Source organism: Pygocentrus nattereri, chromosome 27, assembly GCF_015220715.1.
Source record: "Pygocentrus nattereri isolate fPygNat1 chromosome 27, fPygNat1.pri, whole genome shotgun sequence".
Lineage (NCBI taxonomy): Eukaryota > Metazoa > Chordata > Actinopteri > Characiformes > Serrasalmidae > Pygocentrus > Pygocentrus nattereri.
In genome coordinates, this window is record NC_051237.1 from 20,460,229 (window position 1) to 20,473,961 (window position 13,733).

A 13,733-nucleotide genomic window follows, 5' to 3' on the forward strand; every position below is an offset into this window, starting at 1 on the left:
CTATGTTATCAGATTCATTCCTCTTGTCTTTTATTATTATTTTTCTGCCTGATTTTTGCCGTGTAGCAGTTTTCGAGATAAGAAAATCACCACCCAAACTCCATCACTTCTTTGTCTGACAACCACCAAAATGCATGTACTTACTAAGGGTAGGACCTCTGCTGCAAAGCCTTACTGACCCACACTCCTCTATGTGTTGTTTTTTCATCCTTCATTCCTCCCATAGAGTCCCATTCATTTTCACGCACAAATAAGGCATATGCTTTTCTTTGTCTGACAGCCACCATACTACATGTACTCACTCGGGGAGGGTCCTCAAGCTCTAATCCACAGCCATACTGACCTGCACTCCTCTGTGTCGTTTTTCATCCTTCTTTCCTCCCATAGTGTCCCATTCATTTTCGTCCCCAACAAAGTCCAAATCTTTCTTTACCCTGACAGCCGCCAAAGTACATGTAATCACTCAGAGCAGGTTCCCAAACTGTAATCCACAGCCACACTGACCCACACTCCTCTATGTATAGTTTTTTCATCCCTCATTCATCACATCGACTCCAGTTCATTTTTGACAACACGTAGCTAACGTGTTAGCTACGTGTTGGCAACTGCCTAGCAGTAATTTAGCAACAACATGGCAACTGCCTATTAACAGCCTAGCAGCCACCTGGGATATCATAGTAACCGCTAAGCAACCATTCTGCATTTTCTTCAGCTGCTTGACTAGATGAGCTGTGTGGGGACTTCTGTCAGTTTGAAATCTGACATGTTTGAAGATTATTACTTCAGCATTTCAGAATTATTGATGTCGAATAATTTTCAGCCCTGCTGTACAGTCTTGTTTTAATCTGACTGATTTATCAATTCTTAGAAAACTTGGTTAACTCTCTGGGCTTTATACATAGATTTGAGGGAAAAATGTATTAGGTTTTTTTTTTTGGTTATTGTACATAAAACAAAGGCTAGATTTTTTAGATATTAATGTTTTGAATGAAAGATCAAACGGTTAAGCAGTAGGGACTGTTTTTACGGCCTGTTTTGCTCATGTTTGCCAAGGGTGCCAGTATTTGTGAAGGGCACTGCTTCGCTCTGTAATGCTAGACATGATATTACATTGACTGGTAGCAAACTGGTACAGCAATTGAACACACACACACACACACACACACACACACACACACACACACACACACACACACACACACACACACATATATATATATATATCCATCCATCCATCCATCCATCCATCCATCCATCCATTTTCTAATCCGCTTCTCCGTCAGGGTCGCGGGGGGGTGCTCGAGCCTATCCCAGCAGTCTTCGGGCGGAAGGCAGGATACACCCTGGACAGGTCGCCGGATATATATATGACAGTGTGTTATTGTGGCACATATTATATATATCTCCCACCCTAGTAAGGACTTTACATGATGAGGCTGTGCATGTGTTATGCTCGTGTTTTGCTGGGCTGGTTTTCAGTTTTTAGTGCTCTTTCTTTCTGGAGTCTGAGCCAGAACGTTGTTGCTGCTCTGCGACTGAACAGATGGAGAAGTCCCATGTGAAATGAGGCTTTCTTTACCTTCCTTTTCTGATCTCAGTCCCGTATCTTTGTTTCTCATACAGTTGACCTGTCCCTCCTGCTGCTGGAGTGGGTTGTCTAAAGCTCCTCCATTTTTTTTTTTTTTTTCCCTCCTTCTTTGCAGAAGTATACCGTGCTGCCTTACTTGATCTTCGTTCTGAAGCAGTTCCTCCTACAGAGAGACCTGAATGAAGTCTTTACTGGAGGCATCAGTTCCTACAGCCTCATCCTGATGGTCATCAGCTTTCTGCAAGTGAGCAACAACAGCCTAAGTGATCTAAACTACAATTTATTTACAATTTCCCCTTTCCATGTTTGGTGTCTGAAGTTTCTTTATTTTCATTGTACCAACTTTTCTCAAATTGCATTAAGTTATTAAATAATCTCAAAAATGTTTATGTTGCTAATACCGTTTGATGTACTATCAAAACAGAATGTTACAATTCCAGATATGCAACATGCGTTTTGTCCATGTTTATAGATCTGATGCGACATAAAACATGTGTATTTGAGATTGTTTGGTTTGTTTGTTTGTTTCATATCCAAAGAGCCATATTTGTATCCTGCTTTTTGCCCCCTTGAGGTCTGGTTATATTTGTGTGATTTTATGTACCAAAAATAGTCAGAATTATTTTGTATGACCATCTTCTAACCTCTTCATCCCTTAGGAGTTGTACACATTGTTGTTACTGTGCCTTTAAGACTTACTTAATGCTGTGATCAAATGAAACCTCTTATCGGCAAAAATAGTAACTGTACAGGAGTAGGAAAATATTCTTGAATTTGAAATGAAGTTAATAGAACTCAATTTTTAAGTGATTTGCATTGGAAAGGGCAGCTGGCAATTTTTAAATTCTGTTTTATAAAAATACAAAATGTACAAAAAAAAAATCTGGAGATACAAGGTTCTGCTTCTGACCGCAGTGATAAGATAAATGAGCTCTGTGGATGTGGGTAAATTAGTTGGTTCTTGTGATCACAGGAATAAAGAATTCACAATGGGCAGTTATTTGCAGCTTATGGACTGTATGGACTGGGCAGTGAACACTGTGTTGAAAATGTAATAATGTTTAAAAAAAAAAATGAGAACAAATTTGGTTTATGGTTTATCTTTTCCACTTTGCATTGCTTAAGGAATATGTAATGATGGAACATGCAGTTTGCACAGTGCTAAAGTGCTAAAGGATAAAATGTATTGTTCTAATCCTTGTTAGTTAAATTGGCCTCATGGCTCAAGTACAAAAGTAAAAAACAAGCTTTAGACACTAAAAATGTAGCCAAATGACCACACTTGGGGTAATTGGATCATTTTATTGTATTTATCTCTTTGATCTGTACTGTATGGGTCAGTAGCTGAGTGAGAAGAGGCTTTATGTTCTTTATCGTGACTGTTGCTCGTTCTTGTCTTATAGTTACACCCACGATTCGATGCCCGGACTCCGAACACAAACCTGGGCGTTCTGCTCATCGAGTTCTTCGAGCTGTACGGCAGGCATTTCAACTACCTGAAAACGGGCATCAGGATAAAGAACGGCGGAGCGTACATGGCTAAAGAGGACATCATGAAGGCCATGGGCAACGGCTACAGGCCCTCTATGCTCTGCATAGAGGACCCTCTGCTTGCAGGTGCTCATTCGCTCCTCAACCTACTCATGACTCGTCATCAGCAAATGAACTGACAGATGTTAAACTGTAGTTGGTTCACAGTGAATTGTAGTAAAACTTGCAAGTTTGTTGTTAAGGGGTCATTCTACAGAAACGTCCACCCTTCTATCTGCCCACAGGTGTCACTGGTGTTACCAGTCCTCATTGGTGTTGCACATAAAGGGTAACACCAGAGACATTTTTAATGAAAAATTTTTTTGCATTTTGCAAAACGGCTGCTACACGGATTCAAACCTCGTGTTGTCAGTCATGGAATTTCCAGTAAAATATGTCATTTAATCCATTTGTATTCTATTTTTTCACAATTACCTAAGAATAAAGGAGGTCATACCAGTGACTTCAGCTAAAAGCTTCATGAAATCGTGAGTTAAATGAGAAAATGTCTGATAACTGAAAAGACGCCGTGGACTTACCATGTGCTTTTCTTCATAGATCTTCAGAAAGCGGGTGAAAGGAAGTCGAGTGATTGTCATCAATGTGATTTTTATTTCAAAATATGAGATTTTTTCTTATGCAGTAACACCAGTGACACGGCACATTGGGACCGCAACTTTCATGATGTATTTTATCATATTTATTTGTGACGTTTTCTTTATCAGTTAATGTATGTTTCATAGTCATGTATAGATTATTGTGGTTAAAATTGCAGAAAAACATGTTTTTTTACCTCAAAATATGGCCTCACCCTTCACACATGACTGTGAGGATGAGCTCTTCAGTGGTGCCTGGATTTCTAGATAATTGATTTGAAAACCAATATTGCTAAATTGACGCTGAAGACGGTGTAATTGTTCAAATAATTTACTGTTTTACTTTAAAATGTAAATAAATTGTAACCCTAACATTTTTTTTATTTAAGTGTAATATATCTGTAAACACTAGGGACACAAAAATGGACGTTTCTGTAGAATGACACAATTATAAGATAAGATAATTGTGTTATTAATTGCCTTTTTTCCGGATTGATGTGTCAGGTAATGATGTGGGCAGGAGCTCGTATGGAGCCATGCAGGTGAAGCAGGTTTTTGACTATGCCTATATCGTCCTCGGCCATGCAGTGTCACCACTTGCAAACTCCTATCCCAACAAAGACAGCGACAGGTAGGACATACATGCACACACACACCTTTTTGCTTTGCATCCTTTTTAAAGTTTCATGATAGTGAGGAAAGGAGTGTTGAGGACAAGTGTTTTTGTGATTTTCCTCAAGTAAAAGTCCAGAACATCATAATGTCTAACTTGCATCATGACTTAGTGCCATATACTGTTTACTGAAGTAGCCTAGTAGGTACATCAACATCTTAGTCAACTACTGAATGTCAAATCAAATAAAGTACAATTTGGTAATAAATATTTCAACAACATTTATGGTCAGTTTTCTCTTTTTAGAGAATGCTGTGTGGAATAACTTCCCTCTGACTCACTTTCTTCTCTGACTGCTGTTCCTCTCTTCATCCCTGTCCTACATGTTCGTCACTCACTCGAGTCTCAGTGCTCATCCTAATGCACAATGAGTCTCCTGGGCCGCTAAAGTGGTACCATGAAGGCTAGAAAAGCTGTGCAGATTAAAATAGGACCACCCTGTTGAAATTAAATAACTCTCCATAGTTTATCAGTTATAGGTCCAGGTTGGCTTAGGACAGCATTTGCGTCCGCACTCGGACCGTGTTCTGCCTATTAGTTACCTCAGCCATAGAGGCTCTAATTGGCAAAAACAAGTAATCTGTGGTCTGAGTCCTTTTAAACATATTAGTTTATGCTGATGATCGTTTTTTATTTCATATTTATTAAGTGTAAATGTAAAGTGTGCACTGGAAATCTCTAAAATAACAAAAGCAGAAATATGAGTATCTGCCATATTATCACCGTTATGTATATTACAATAAAATCGGCACAATAAAGAACTTGTCTGGTCTAAACTGGTCTGCTCTTTGCTCTCTTGCTACAGCACATTGGGGCGCATCATTAAGGTCACCCAAGAAGTGATCGACTACAGGGAGTGGATCGTTCAGAAGTGGGGCAGCAAGCACGTTTCCCGTTCAGAGAGGAATGGCGGTAAGCTGCCTGTATCCCTTCTCTGCCCAGGAGTGTGACGAGCTGTAGATGAGGATTAAAAAGGTGTTTGGATGGTGTGGAGCTCTTCCTAAGTTCAGTGAAGTTAGCCTGGTTAGCTACTCTAGGCTAAAATATTGACTTGGCTGATGATCAAGCCACAAGTGGTAGATTAAGGTGTGGTAGCCTAGCAAGTTAACCAGCTATCCAGCTCCATTTTCATATAATCTGACTGTGATCTATTGAAGATGACCATGCATGTCCTTAAATGTTTGGTTAAGTGAAACAGCTCGCCAGCACAGTTGGTTACAGTGAGCTCAACCAGCATCGTTTAATCAATTTATTATTATTATTATTATTATTATTATTATTATTGTCATGGGTGGCACTGAGATGCAGTGGGTAGCACTGAAGAGGGGCCTGGGTTCGATTCCTGGTCGGTTGACCAGGGTTCTTTCTGTGTGGAGTTTGCATGTTCTCCCTGTGTCTCTGTGGGTTTCCATACACAGTCCAAAGACATGCGGTCAGGCCAGTTGGACAGGCTAAATTCCACCAGGTGTGTGTGTGTGTGTGTGTGTGTGTGTGTGTGTGTGTGTGTGTGTGTGTGTGTGTGTGTGTGTGTGTGTGTGTGAGAATGTATACGTCAGTGTGTCTGCTCTGTGATGGACCTGTCCAGGCTGTTACCTGCCTTCCGCCCATTAACCGCTGGGATCGGCTCCAGCAGCCCCCACAACCCAGAGTTAAATGTATTTTGTTGAGGTCAACACTGTTTAGATATTGTTAAATACACTGGAGAGACAGTTTACGTAGAGTGCTGAAATGCTTTTTCCTGGTTGTTCTGCTCCCATTTTAACCCTGTCTGTAGGTCTCTCACTCCACAGCCTGCATCTCTGCATAGTCTCTTCTGTAGCATCCCAGCAGTGAGTTAAAATGCTGATCACGGCTAGAAATCTAATTGAACCTGCAGAATGTCTCTGTGTCTGTGATGGGGAAAGTGTCTGTCGCTCACTCAGCAGTCCGTCCACTACACAGTCCCTTTTCTCCTCGTCAATGAGCTTAAATATGATGGATGACTTTTATTAGGGCAAAACATTAGTTCTGTAATGGCATGTATAGCCTTTTGAACAGTGACCAAAGGAACTCTCCCAAGTGGTCAGTGTATTATCACCCCTTCTTAAAATAGATGTGTGTGGGGGTGTGTGTGGGGGTGTGTGTGAGGGTGTGGGTGTGTGTGTTACAGACTTCATCCATAAATACAGTTTCTACCCATCAGGTGTTCTCTGAGTGGTTTGTCTGTAAGCACCTTACGGCACCTGGTATTCCCAGGCAGTCTCCCATCTAGGCACTAACCAGGCCCAACACTGCTTAGCTTCTGGGATCCATCCAGTGGCTGCTGCCCCAAACCCAGATAAAATAGCGGTTTAGGTAATGTGTATGTGTTTTTCTAACAATATGCTAGGAAAGTAAAATGGTCAAAAGTAGGAAACACCAACTGTGAATAATCAACTACGGTACACGAACATGGTAGCTTTAAAATGGTTGTGGAATATTTGGACTCTATTAGTGTCCCTCTAGTTAGTCGTATAAGGCTAAAGTTTCCTAGATATTACACAGCCTTAAAGGAGTAGTTACTCAAAACATCTAATATGCCAGATTTTCCACTTAGCCCAGATGTAGTCAATCAGCCAAGAGATATTTGGAGCCTAGTTTTTTCTTATGTAGTTTAGAAGTGGAGCTATGAGTCTTGCGTTGCTAACAAACACTAGAACTCAATAGTCACCCAAATCATTTATGTGAAAATGCATCCCTAAACGTCCCTCAGTCAATTTAAACTGCAACCAGATCTTCTTTAAGGTCACACAGACCTGTGTGGTTTAGAGCAGGGATTCTCTACCTGTGATCTGCGGAATCACCCAGTAGTGGTCCACAGTAATGACCTCAGGGGAGGCAATAGCTCGTAGAGGGCAGATAACGTTGAAGTGGAAAAAAAGATTAACTCAGTAGTTAAGAGTCAAGAAGCAAATGTATTCAAATTATAACCAATATACCTTCCAATACCAACGTTGCACGTCAACAGTTTGAGACAACATGCAGCCTCATGATGCAGACAATACAATACAATTAGTCTCTGTGTTTGCACACCGTAAAATTAGACCTCTGCATTTAACCCATCCGTGCAGTGAAACACCCACAAACATGCACAGTAGTGAACACACACACTAGGGGGCAGTGAGCACACTTGCCCGGAGCAGTGGGCAGCCCTATCCATGGCGCCCGGGGAGCAGTTGGGGGTTAGGTGCCTTGCTCAAGGGCACTTCAGTCATGGACTGTCAGCCAAGGAGATCGAACCAGCAACCTTCCGGTCAAAGGGCTGGTTCCCTGACCTCCAGCCCACGACTGACAGTTAGTGAGCCAGAGGTTTCTCAGAGCGCTTTCACACCCAAATTGTTTGGTGGGGACATACTGGACTTTTTCTCTATTTCGCTCCATTTTGACATCTGTGAAAACTCCATCCGTATTCAGGTCTGTAACTAGACAGCTGAGCTGCTTCCAAGTGAATCCTAGCTGCAAAGGAATTCATCAACAGAGCTTGCATTCCTCTTCTAGCAGCACGTCAGTGCTGTACCGTCAGCGTAACCTGCATGTTTTAACGTTTCACTCTTTACTGCCGTTTGCTCTTGTTTCTTGAGCGTGCTGCTGTAAAATAAAATAATAGAGAACATATAAGTTTGATTTTGGCTCATAGATCGAAACACGTTGGCTGAGCATCAGCGACTTGAGCGATTAAACTCAAATTGATGAAGCGATGACAAAAAACAGATACAGAGTACCAGATACAGAGTATGGTTTATTAGTGTTGTTGATGGTGACGACGCTAATCCTAAAACCTGGTGAGTGGACTGAGGTTTGGCTCTTTCAGATTAACCACAAATACCCTCAACACTAAAGAGAAATCTCAAGACCAAAGGCAGTGAAGTATTTTCAGTGAAAATGCAATATACTGCAGGTATAAATCACAGTCCACATCATTTCTATTTTCTTGCTTTTTTTCCCTTTTTTAACATCTCTGCAAATATGCATTTTGATATAAATGCAAATTTTGGGACATGTAATTGTAACAAATGGACATTCTGACCTTGTTTGGCACTTAAGAAAAGAAGAAAATGATATTTAAAAAGTGGATTTACGTTTTCCTTTGGGCCACTGTTCTTTGTATTTATAAACAGGTGTTCCTTGGGATAGAAAAGGTTGAGGACCCCTGGTTTAGAGCACAGTTAGACTTAATATGGACTATTTAAATGAGCAAAACTCCACTATGGGCAGCCATTTCAGACACAACTAGGGCTGGTATTAACAAAGCAGGACTGATCTTGGATCAGATTCCTCTGTATTTATGACTGTCATTGTCACAAACTCTGATTCTAGATCAGCACTCTGGTGGTCTGTGAATACAGACCCTGTTGTCTGGATTGTCTGCCTGCTGGTTTGTTAATTTTGTTCACAGCGAGTCTTACTGTGTCCCTAATGACACTGAGAAATTTGACCTTAATGGAGACCTGGATGCAGTTGAGCAGACTGAGGGACGTTTTGGGGATGTAACCAAGTTCTGGGTGTTTGTTAGCCTTCAGATGTAAAGAAGCAAATTTTGGACTCCAGTCATGTCTTGGCTGATCGACTACATCTGAGTAAAAACGGGCTAAATTAGTTCATTTACGGGCTTAATTAGACCAGTACTAATGGCATTCTTTTATTCTCCCTTTGTGCGTGTTTATGCAGGTCCGGCTCATAAAGACTGTGTGGATCAGGCGGACCCCAGCGCTCTGCTGGGTGTGGGTGTGGAGGAGCCGCCCCAGAGGGACTCTGTCTCTCCGAACAGTGCCGACTCACCCATGTCTCTATCCAGCCCCCAACAGCACTCCTCTGCCTCCTCGCTGTCCGGCAGTGATATCGTAAGCCTTGAGCTGCTCCTCTTCTCAGAGAGATTTCACCTAGCAGGATTTCTCAATTTAGCCAGATCACTGAAGGTCAAAGTCAAGCCTGTCCAACAGGAGAAGATGTTAGGGATGTTACTGTTGGACGGTCCTCACTTTTGCCTTAAAGTCACAATTTGACCAGAAATCAGAAATCAGAAGTACAGAATTACCCCCTGAGTCCAAACGCAGTCGATCAACCAGGAATGTAGCTCACAGAATTTAACAGGCCAACTGAGTTTATCCTGTGTTATGAATATATAAATGTTTACTCATTCTGACCTTACAACAGCATTCCTTATTTTTACCTGTCTCCTTTTCTGTCTCTCTCGCTCTCTGTCATTCTCTCTGCCTCTCATTGTCTCTCTCTCCCTGTCTCTCTCTTTTGCTCTCTTCCATTTGCTCACTTTCTTTCCTGCACTTTTTCTATGGCCTTTCATTTTTCCTTTCTTTTGCTTGCTCGCTGCTCGCTCTCTCTCTCTCTCTCTCGCTCTCTCGCTCTCGCTCTCGCGCGCTCTCTCTCTCTCTCTCTCTCTCTCTCTCTCTCTCTCTCTCTCTCACTCTCACTCTCTCTCTCTCTCTCTCTCTCTCTCTCTCTCTCTCTCTCTCTCTCTCTCTCTCTCTCTGCAGGACTCAGACTGTACGCCCTGTGCAGCTCCAGTAGTGACGTCCTATCCTCTGCAGACTCTGGCCCTTGGCGCGCTGCCTGCTGACCTGCAGATGGGCAAAGCTAACATCAGCACTCCGCTCTCAATGCCCCCGACCAACCAGGTGAGCGCAGACAGACAGGGGATAAACAAATATCACGCTGCAGTAACGTCACAGAGTGTGTTCACATGTGCTCAGTAAACTGGCCATACTTGGATTCATGCAGTTACCAGATTATTGGTAATTGATTGGTAACCAGATACTCCTATTTCTTGGATTGGAGTAAGATCTAGAAATCTGATGAAAAGAGCTGGATTTGAGCTCCGTAATTAGATGCGCATGTATGAAAACAGATGGCAGTACCAGAAATAAGCAAGCATTGTTGCTGCAAGACACAGAAAAACACTTCTGGAGCTGCGCTGAAACCAAATACATGCTTGACGAAATGCAGAATTTAAATATTCCATAATATTCTTCAAATATTTTTTAAAAGAAAAGGCTGCGTTGTGACATTTGAGTTTTACATTACGTTTACATCATATCTTCTTAAATGAGTTTATTTACTGGTTGCAAAACAGAAATATGATTACTGCCCAACTCATGTAGACCTGGAGTTTCCCTATTATCAGATTACTCCAGTGCATGTAAATGCATTGATCAGATTACTGAGAAAATCTGGTTATATGCAGGTTAATACGTGCATTTAAATTATTCACTGAAATTTTTGACTGCAGTGTTTTGTTTTCAAATCTTTGCGGATTACAAATGCACTAGTCGTTGTAGGAGACACTGTATATCTATTGAATAAGAGCTTATGCTTTCTTGTTCTCGGATAGTTGTGCTACTTGTTACCTTCTGTAATTAGTCATGAAAGGCTCTTAAGCACAGTGGTAAAGATAGTAGCAGCTGTTTTTCTCCTCTTTTTTGCCTGTACTGTTTGTCTGTACCAGTGGTCACCAACCCTGGTCCTGGGAATCTTCCTTCCTGTAGAGTCTAGATCCAGCTGCAGTCTGCCACACCGGCTGCAGGTAATTAACGTCTTCAGACGTCCTTGAAGGACTGGATCAGATGCGTTGGCATTGTGTGATGGGAGGGCCAGCATGTTAGACGCAGGTTGGAACTGAACTCTGCAGGGAAGTAGATCCCCAGGAAGAGGATTCGTGATTACTGGTCCATACAAACCCACATCATCTTGAGCTGTTGCTCCCACATCAGTATAGGTCAATTCATATTACTGCTCAGTTGCATGTGCATGGATTGCAGTCAGGCTCTGGCACATGATTTGAAAGCGGATGCGCTAAAGATGAATGTGGTTGAACTCCTTTGCTGGTAAGCCCTTGTGGATATTGTTGGTATGTAAACGGAAGGTGTTTAACTCTGTCTGCTCCCTCCTAGGGGAGAGTGTCGATGGCAGGGAGTCTTCCTGTCCACGTTTTACCTGGCAGACAGGTATGTAAAGTTCTTACTGTCTTGCTTCCACAAGATAACAGTCCCACCAATGCCGAGCCCCAACTCCTCCATGCTGTGCTACCATTTTTTTTCTTGCTAGATGCAGTTGAATCTAAAAGTTATGCTGATTTTAGATCTTTACACTGACAGTAAGTTAACATTAACACGTCTTCTACTGAGAACACACTTCTTGACATCTTTATGCACATGGGCTAGAGGTTAGGGAACCAGGCTTGTGACGAAAGGTCACTGGTTCGATCCCCTGAGCTGACTGTACATGACTGAAGTGCCCTTGAGCAAAGCACATAACTCCCAACTGCTCCCCAGGCACCGTGGATAGGGCAGCCCACCTCTCCACGCAAGTGTGATCACTGCCCCTTAGTGTGTGTGAGTTCGTTAGTAAATTTATCTGTTGTGGGACTAAGGGTCACCTAAATTATTAAATTACTTTTTAAATTACTTTTTTTTTAAGCTAAATTTGACGCCTAAAATCATAAAACATTTTTTAAAATAAATAAAATGTGTCCTGTGCAAAAGTTAAGGCACATCTTTTGTGTCCGTGTTTTTTTCTGTGTGCTAAACTCAGCAAACAAATCTAAATTGTGCACTAAAATGAAATTGTGCACTAAAACTGCCACGATTTTGTGTGTTCTCTGTAGATGTGTTCACTTACTTTCTCTTAGGAAATCAACAAAACATGTCATTTGACTGGGTGTTCAAACTTTTTGCATTGCGTTCTTATTTTGGAGTGGCAACAAAAATTTACAACTGGCTACAAGAGCTACTGCTTTGGTTAAAGAACAAGGCAAATAATTTATATTAATAATGTATAACAGATTGTGTTATTATTTCAATTAATTGTTTTCATACACTCTCATTGTTTTATTTAATTTTATATTTGTACTCCAGCACTTCATCATTATTATTATTATTATTATTATTATTGATTGTTTCATCGCTGTTAGTTCTTATTTATTATTATTACTTATTTTATCACTATTAGTTATTATTTTCATTGCTCAGATTCTTGTTTTTTGCATGTTATTGTCAAAACCAATACAATTTCTGACCTCACAGCAGTTTGATTTCAGGATGATTCTTCAGGAAAATAATGGGTGCATTATGAAATCATAAATTTCACATCACTTTGATTCAGTTTGACTTTCTTATGCTACAATATGTTTTTTTTTTTTCCAAAATGTTTAAAATATTGGATGGTAAATACTTGACGTCATCTAGGAGACTTTTGGAAAAGATTAAGGGAACCCCCTCACACATCAGTTCACAGTGTGATGTTTATTTGTATTCAGTATATTGTCAGGGTTTCTGAGCAGAGATGTGTGTATTGATTAGACAGCTTTATAGAACATTTTCTCTGATCCCTTTGAGTGAAGCGTAGGATCTCAGAATTGATGTAGCCGATTCCTGTCTCCATCATGACGCATGCATGCAATCCCATTATTGACAAAAAAAACTTGGTCAACTTGACACCTTATATTCTTCTCGTCTGTCTGTTTGTCTGTCTGTCTTTCAGGCAGGTCCCAAGTTCCCCCTGAAGGGCTTCCACAACCCTGCAGTGGTGCACAGCCCAGTCCTGGCCAACCGCAGCCACATGCAGTACAACCGTAACCCGGCCCGCCGCAGGAAGAGGGACAGTTTGCCGGCCAGTGTCAGCAGATAAACACCACAGCACCCCCTACCTCCAGCCCCTCTCTCACCCTCTTCTCATCATCACCCTCCTCCTCCTCCTCCTATTCATCCCTGTCCCGTCTTTAAAATAATGCGAACTCAACGGCCTTCGCCCCTGCTGGTGGGGTGTGGACGGAGAGACCAGCGGTTCCTGCCCCAGCTCACTGCAGTAGCTGTGGTCATGGTGGTGCTACTTTCACTCTACCACACAATCTCTGCATGGTTTCTTTCTTTTTCTTTTTTTCGGTTTTCTTACCTGGACGATGCCCTTAAGGATGCTTCAGAAACAGAAACATCATTAACCCTGTAATGTCCGTTCACAAGGAAAATTAGTTTTTTGTTTGTATGTTTGTTTTTGTTGTTGTATTTGTAAACCTTTTCTGTGTGATTTCACTTTTTAATCTTGTTTTAATGGTTTTGTTTTGGCCTTAAAGGACCCCATCTATAGATGGGATGTGCTGGATTATGGCTATTGCATCATTTCTTCAGGGGTTTGGAGTTGTATTTTAGAAGGTGAGCGTGTCTTCTTGGTGATGAGGCCATTACACACTTAGTGCGTCACAAGTAAACAACACACAAAGATGAAATAGTTGGACACTTTTTTTTTTCCTCCCCCCCCCCCACATAAAAAACACACTGGACATGACGATTTTATTGGAGTTTTGCCACGTTGTTCAAGG

General features: G+C 41.5%; 1 protein-coding gene across 1 annotated transcript in view; it reads left to right on the forward strand.

Moving 5' to 3' along the window:
• tent4a (terminal nucleotidyltransferase 4A) overlaps positions 1–13,516 on the forward strand; it is a 37,618-nt gene extending 24,102 nt beyond the window's left edge. Inside the window, exons 6-13 of the mRNA XM_017711394.2 lie at positions 1,704–1,832; positions 2,992–3,205; positions 4,219–4,345; positions 5,193–5,299; positions 9,074–9,246; positions 9,898–10,038; positions 11,311–11,364; positions 12,899–13,516. Coding sequence (XP_017566883.2) covers positions 1,704–1,832; positions 2,992–3,205; positions 4,219–4,345; positions 5,193–5,299; positions 9,074–9,246; positions 9,898–10,038; positions 11,311–11,364; positions 12,899–13,045 — 1,092 coding nt within the window. The 3' untranslated portion in view covers positions 13,046–13,516. The remainder of the gene's footprint in view (positions 1–1,703; positions 1,833–2,991; positions 3,206–4,218; positions 4,346–5,192; positions 5,300–9,073; positions 9,247–9,897; positions 10,039–11,310; positions 11,365–12,898) is intronic.
• The last annotated feature ends 217 nt before the right edge of the window (positions 13,517–13,733 follow it).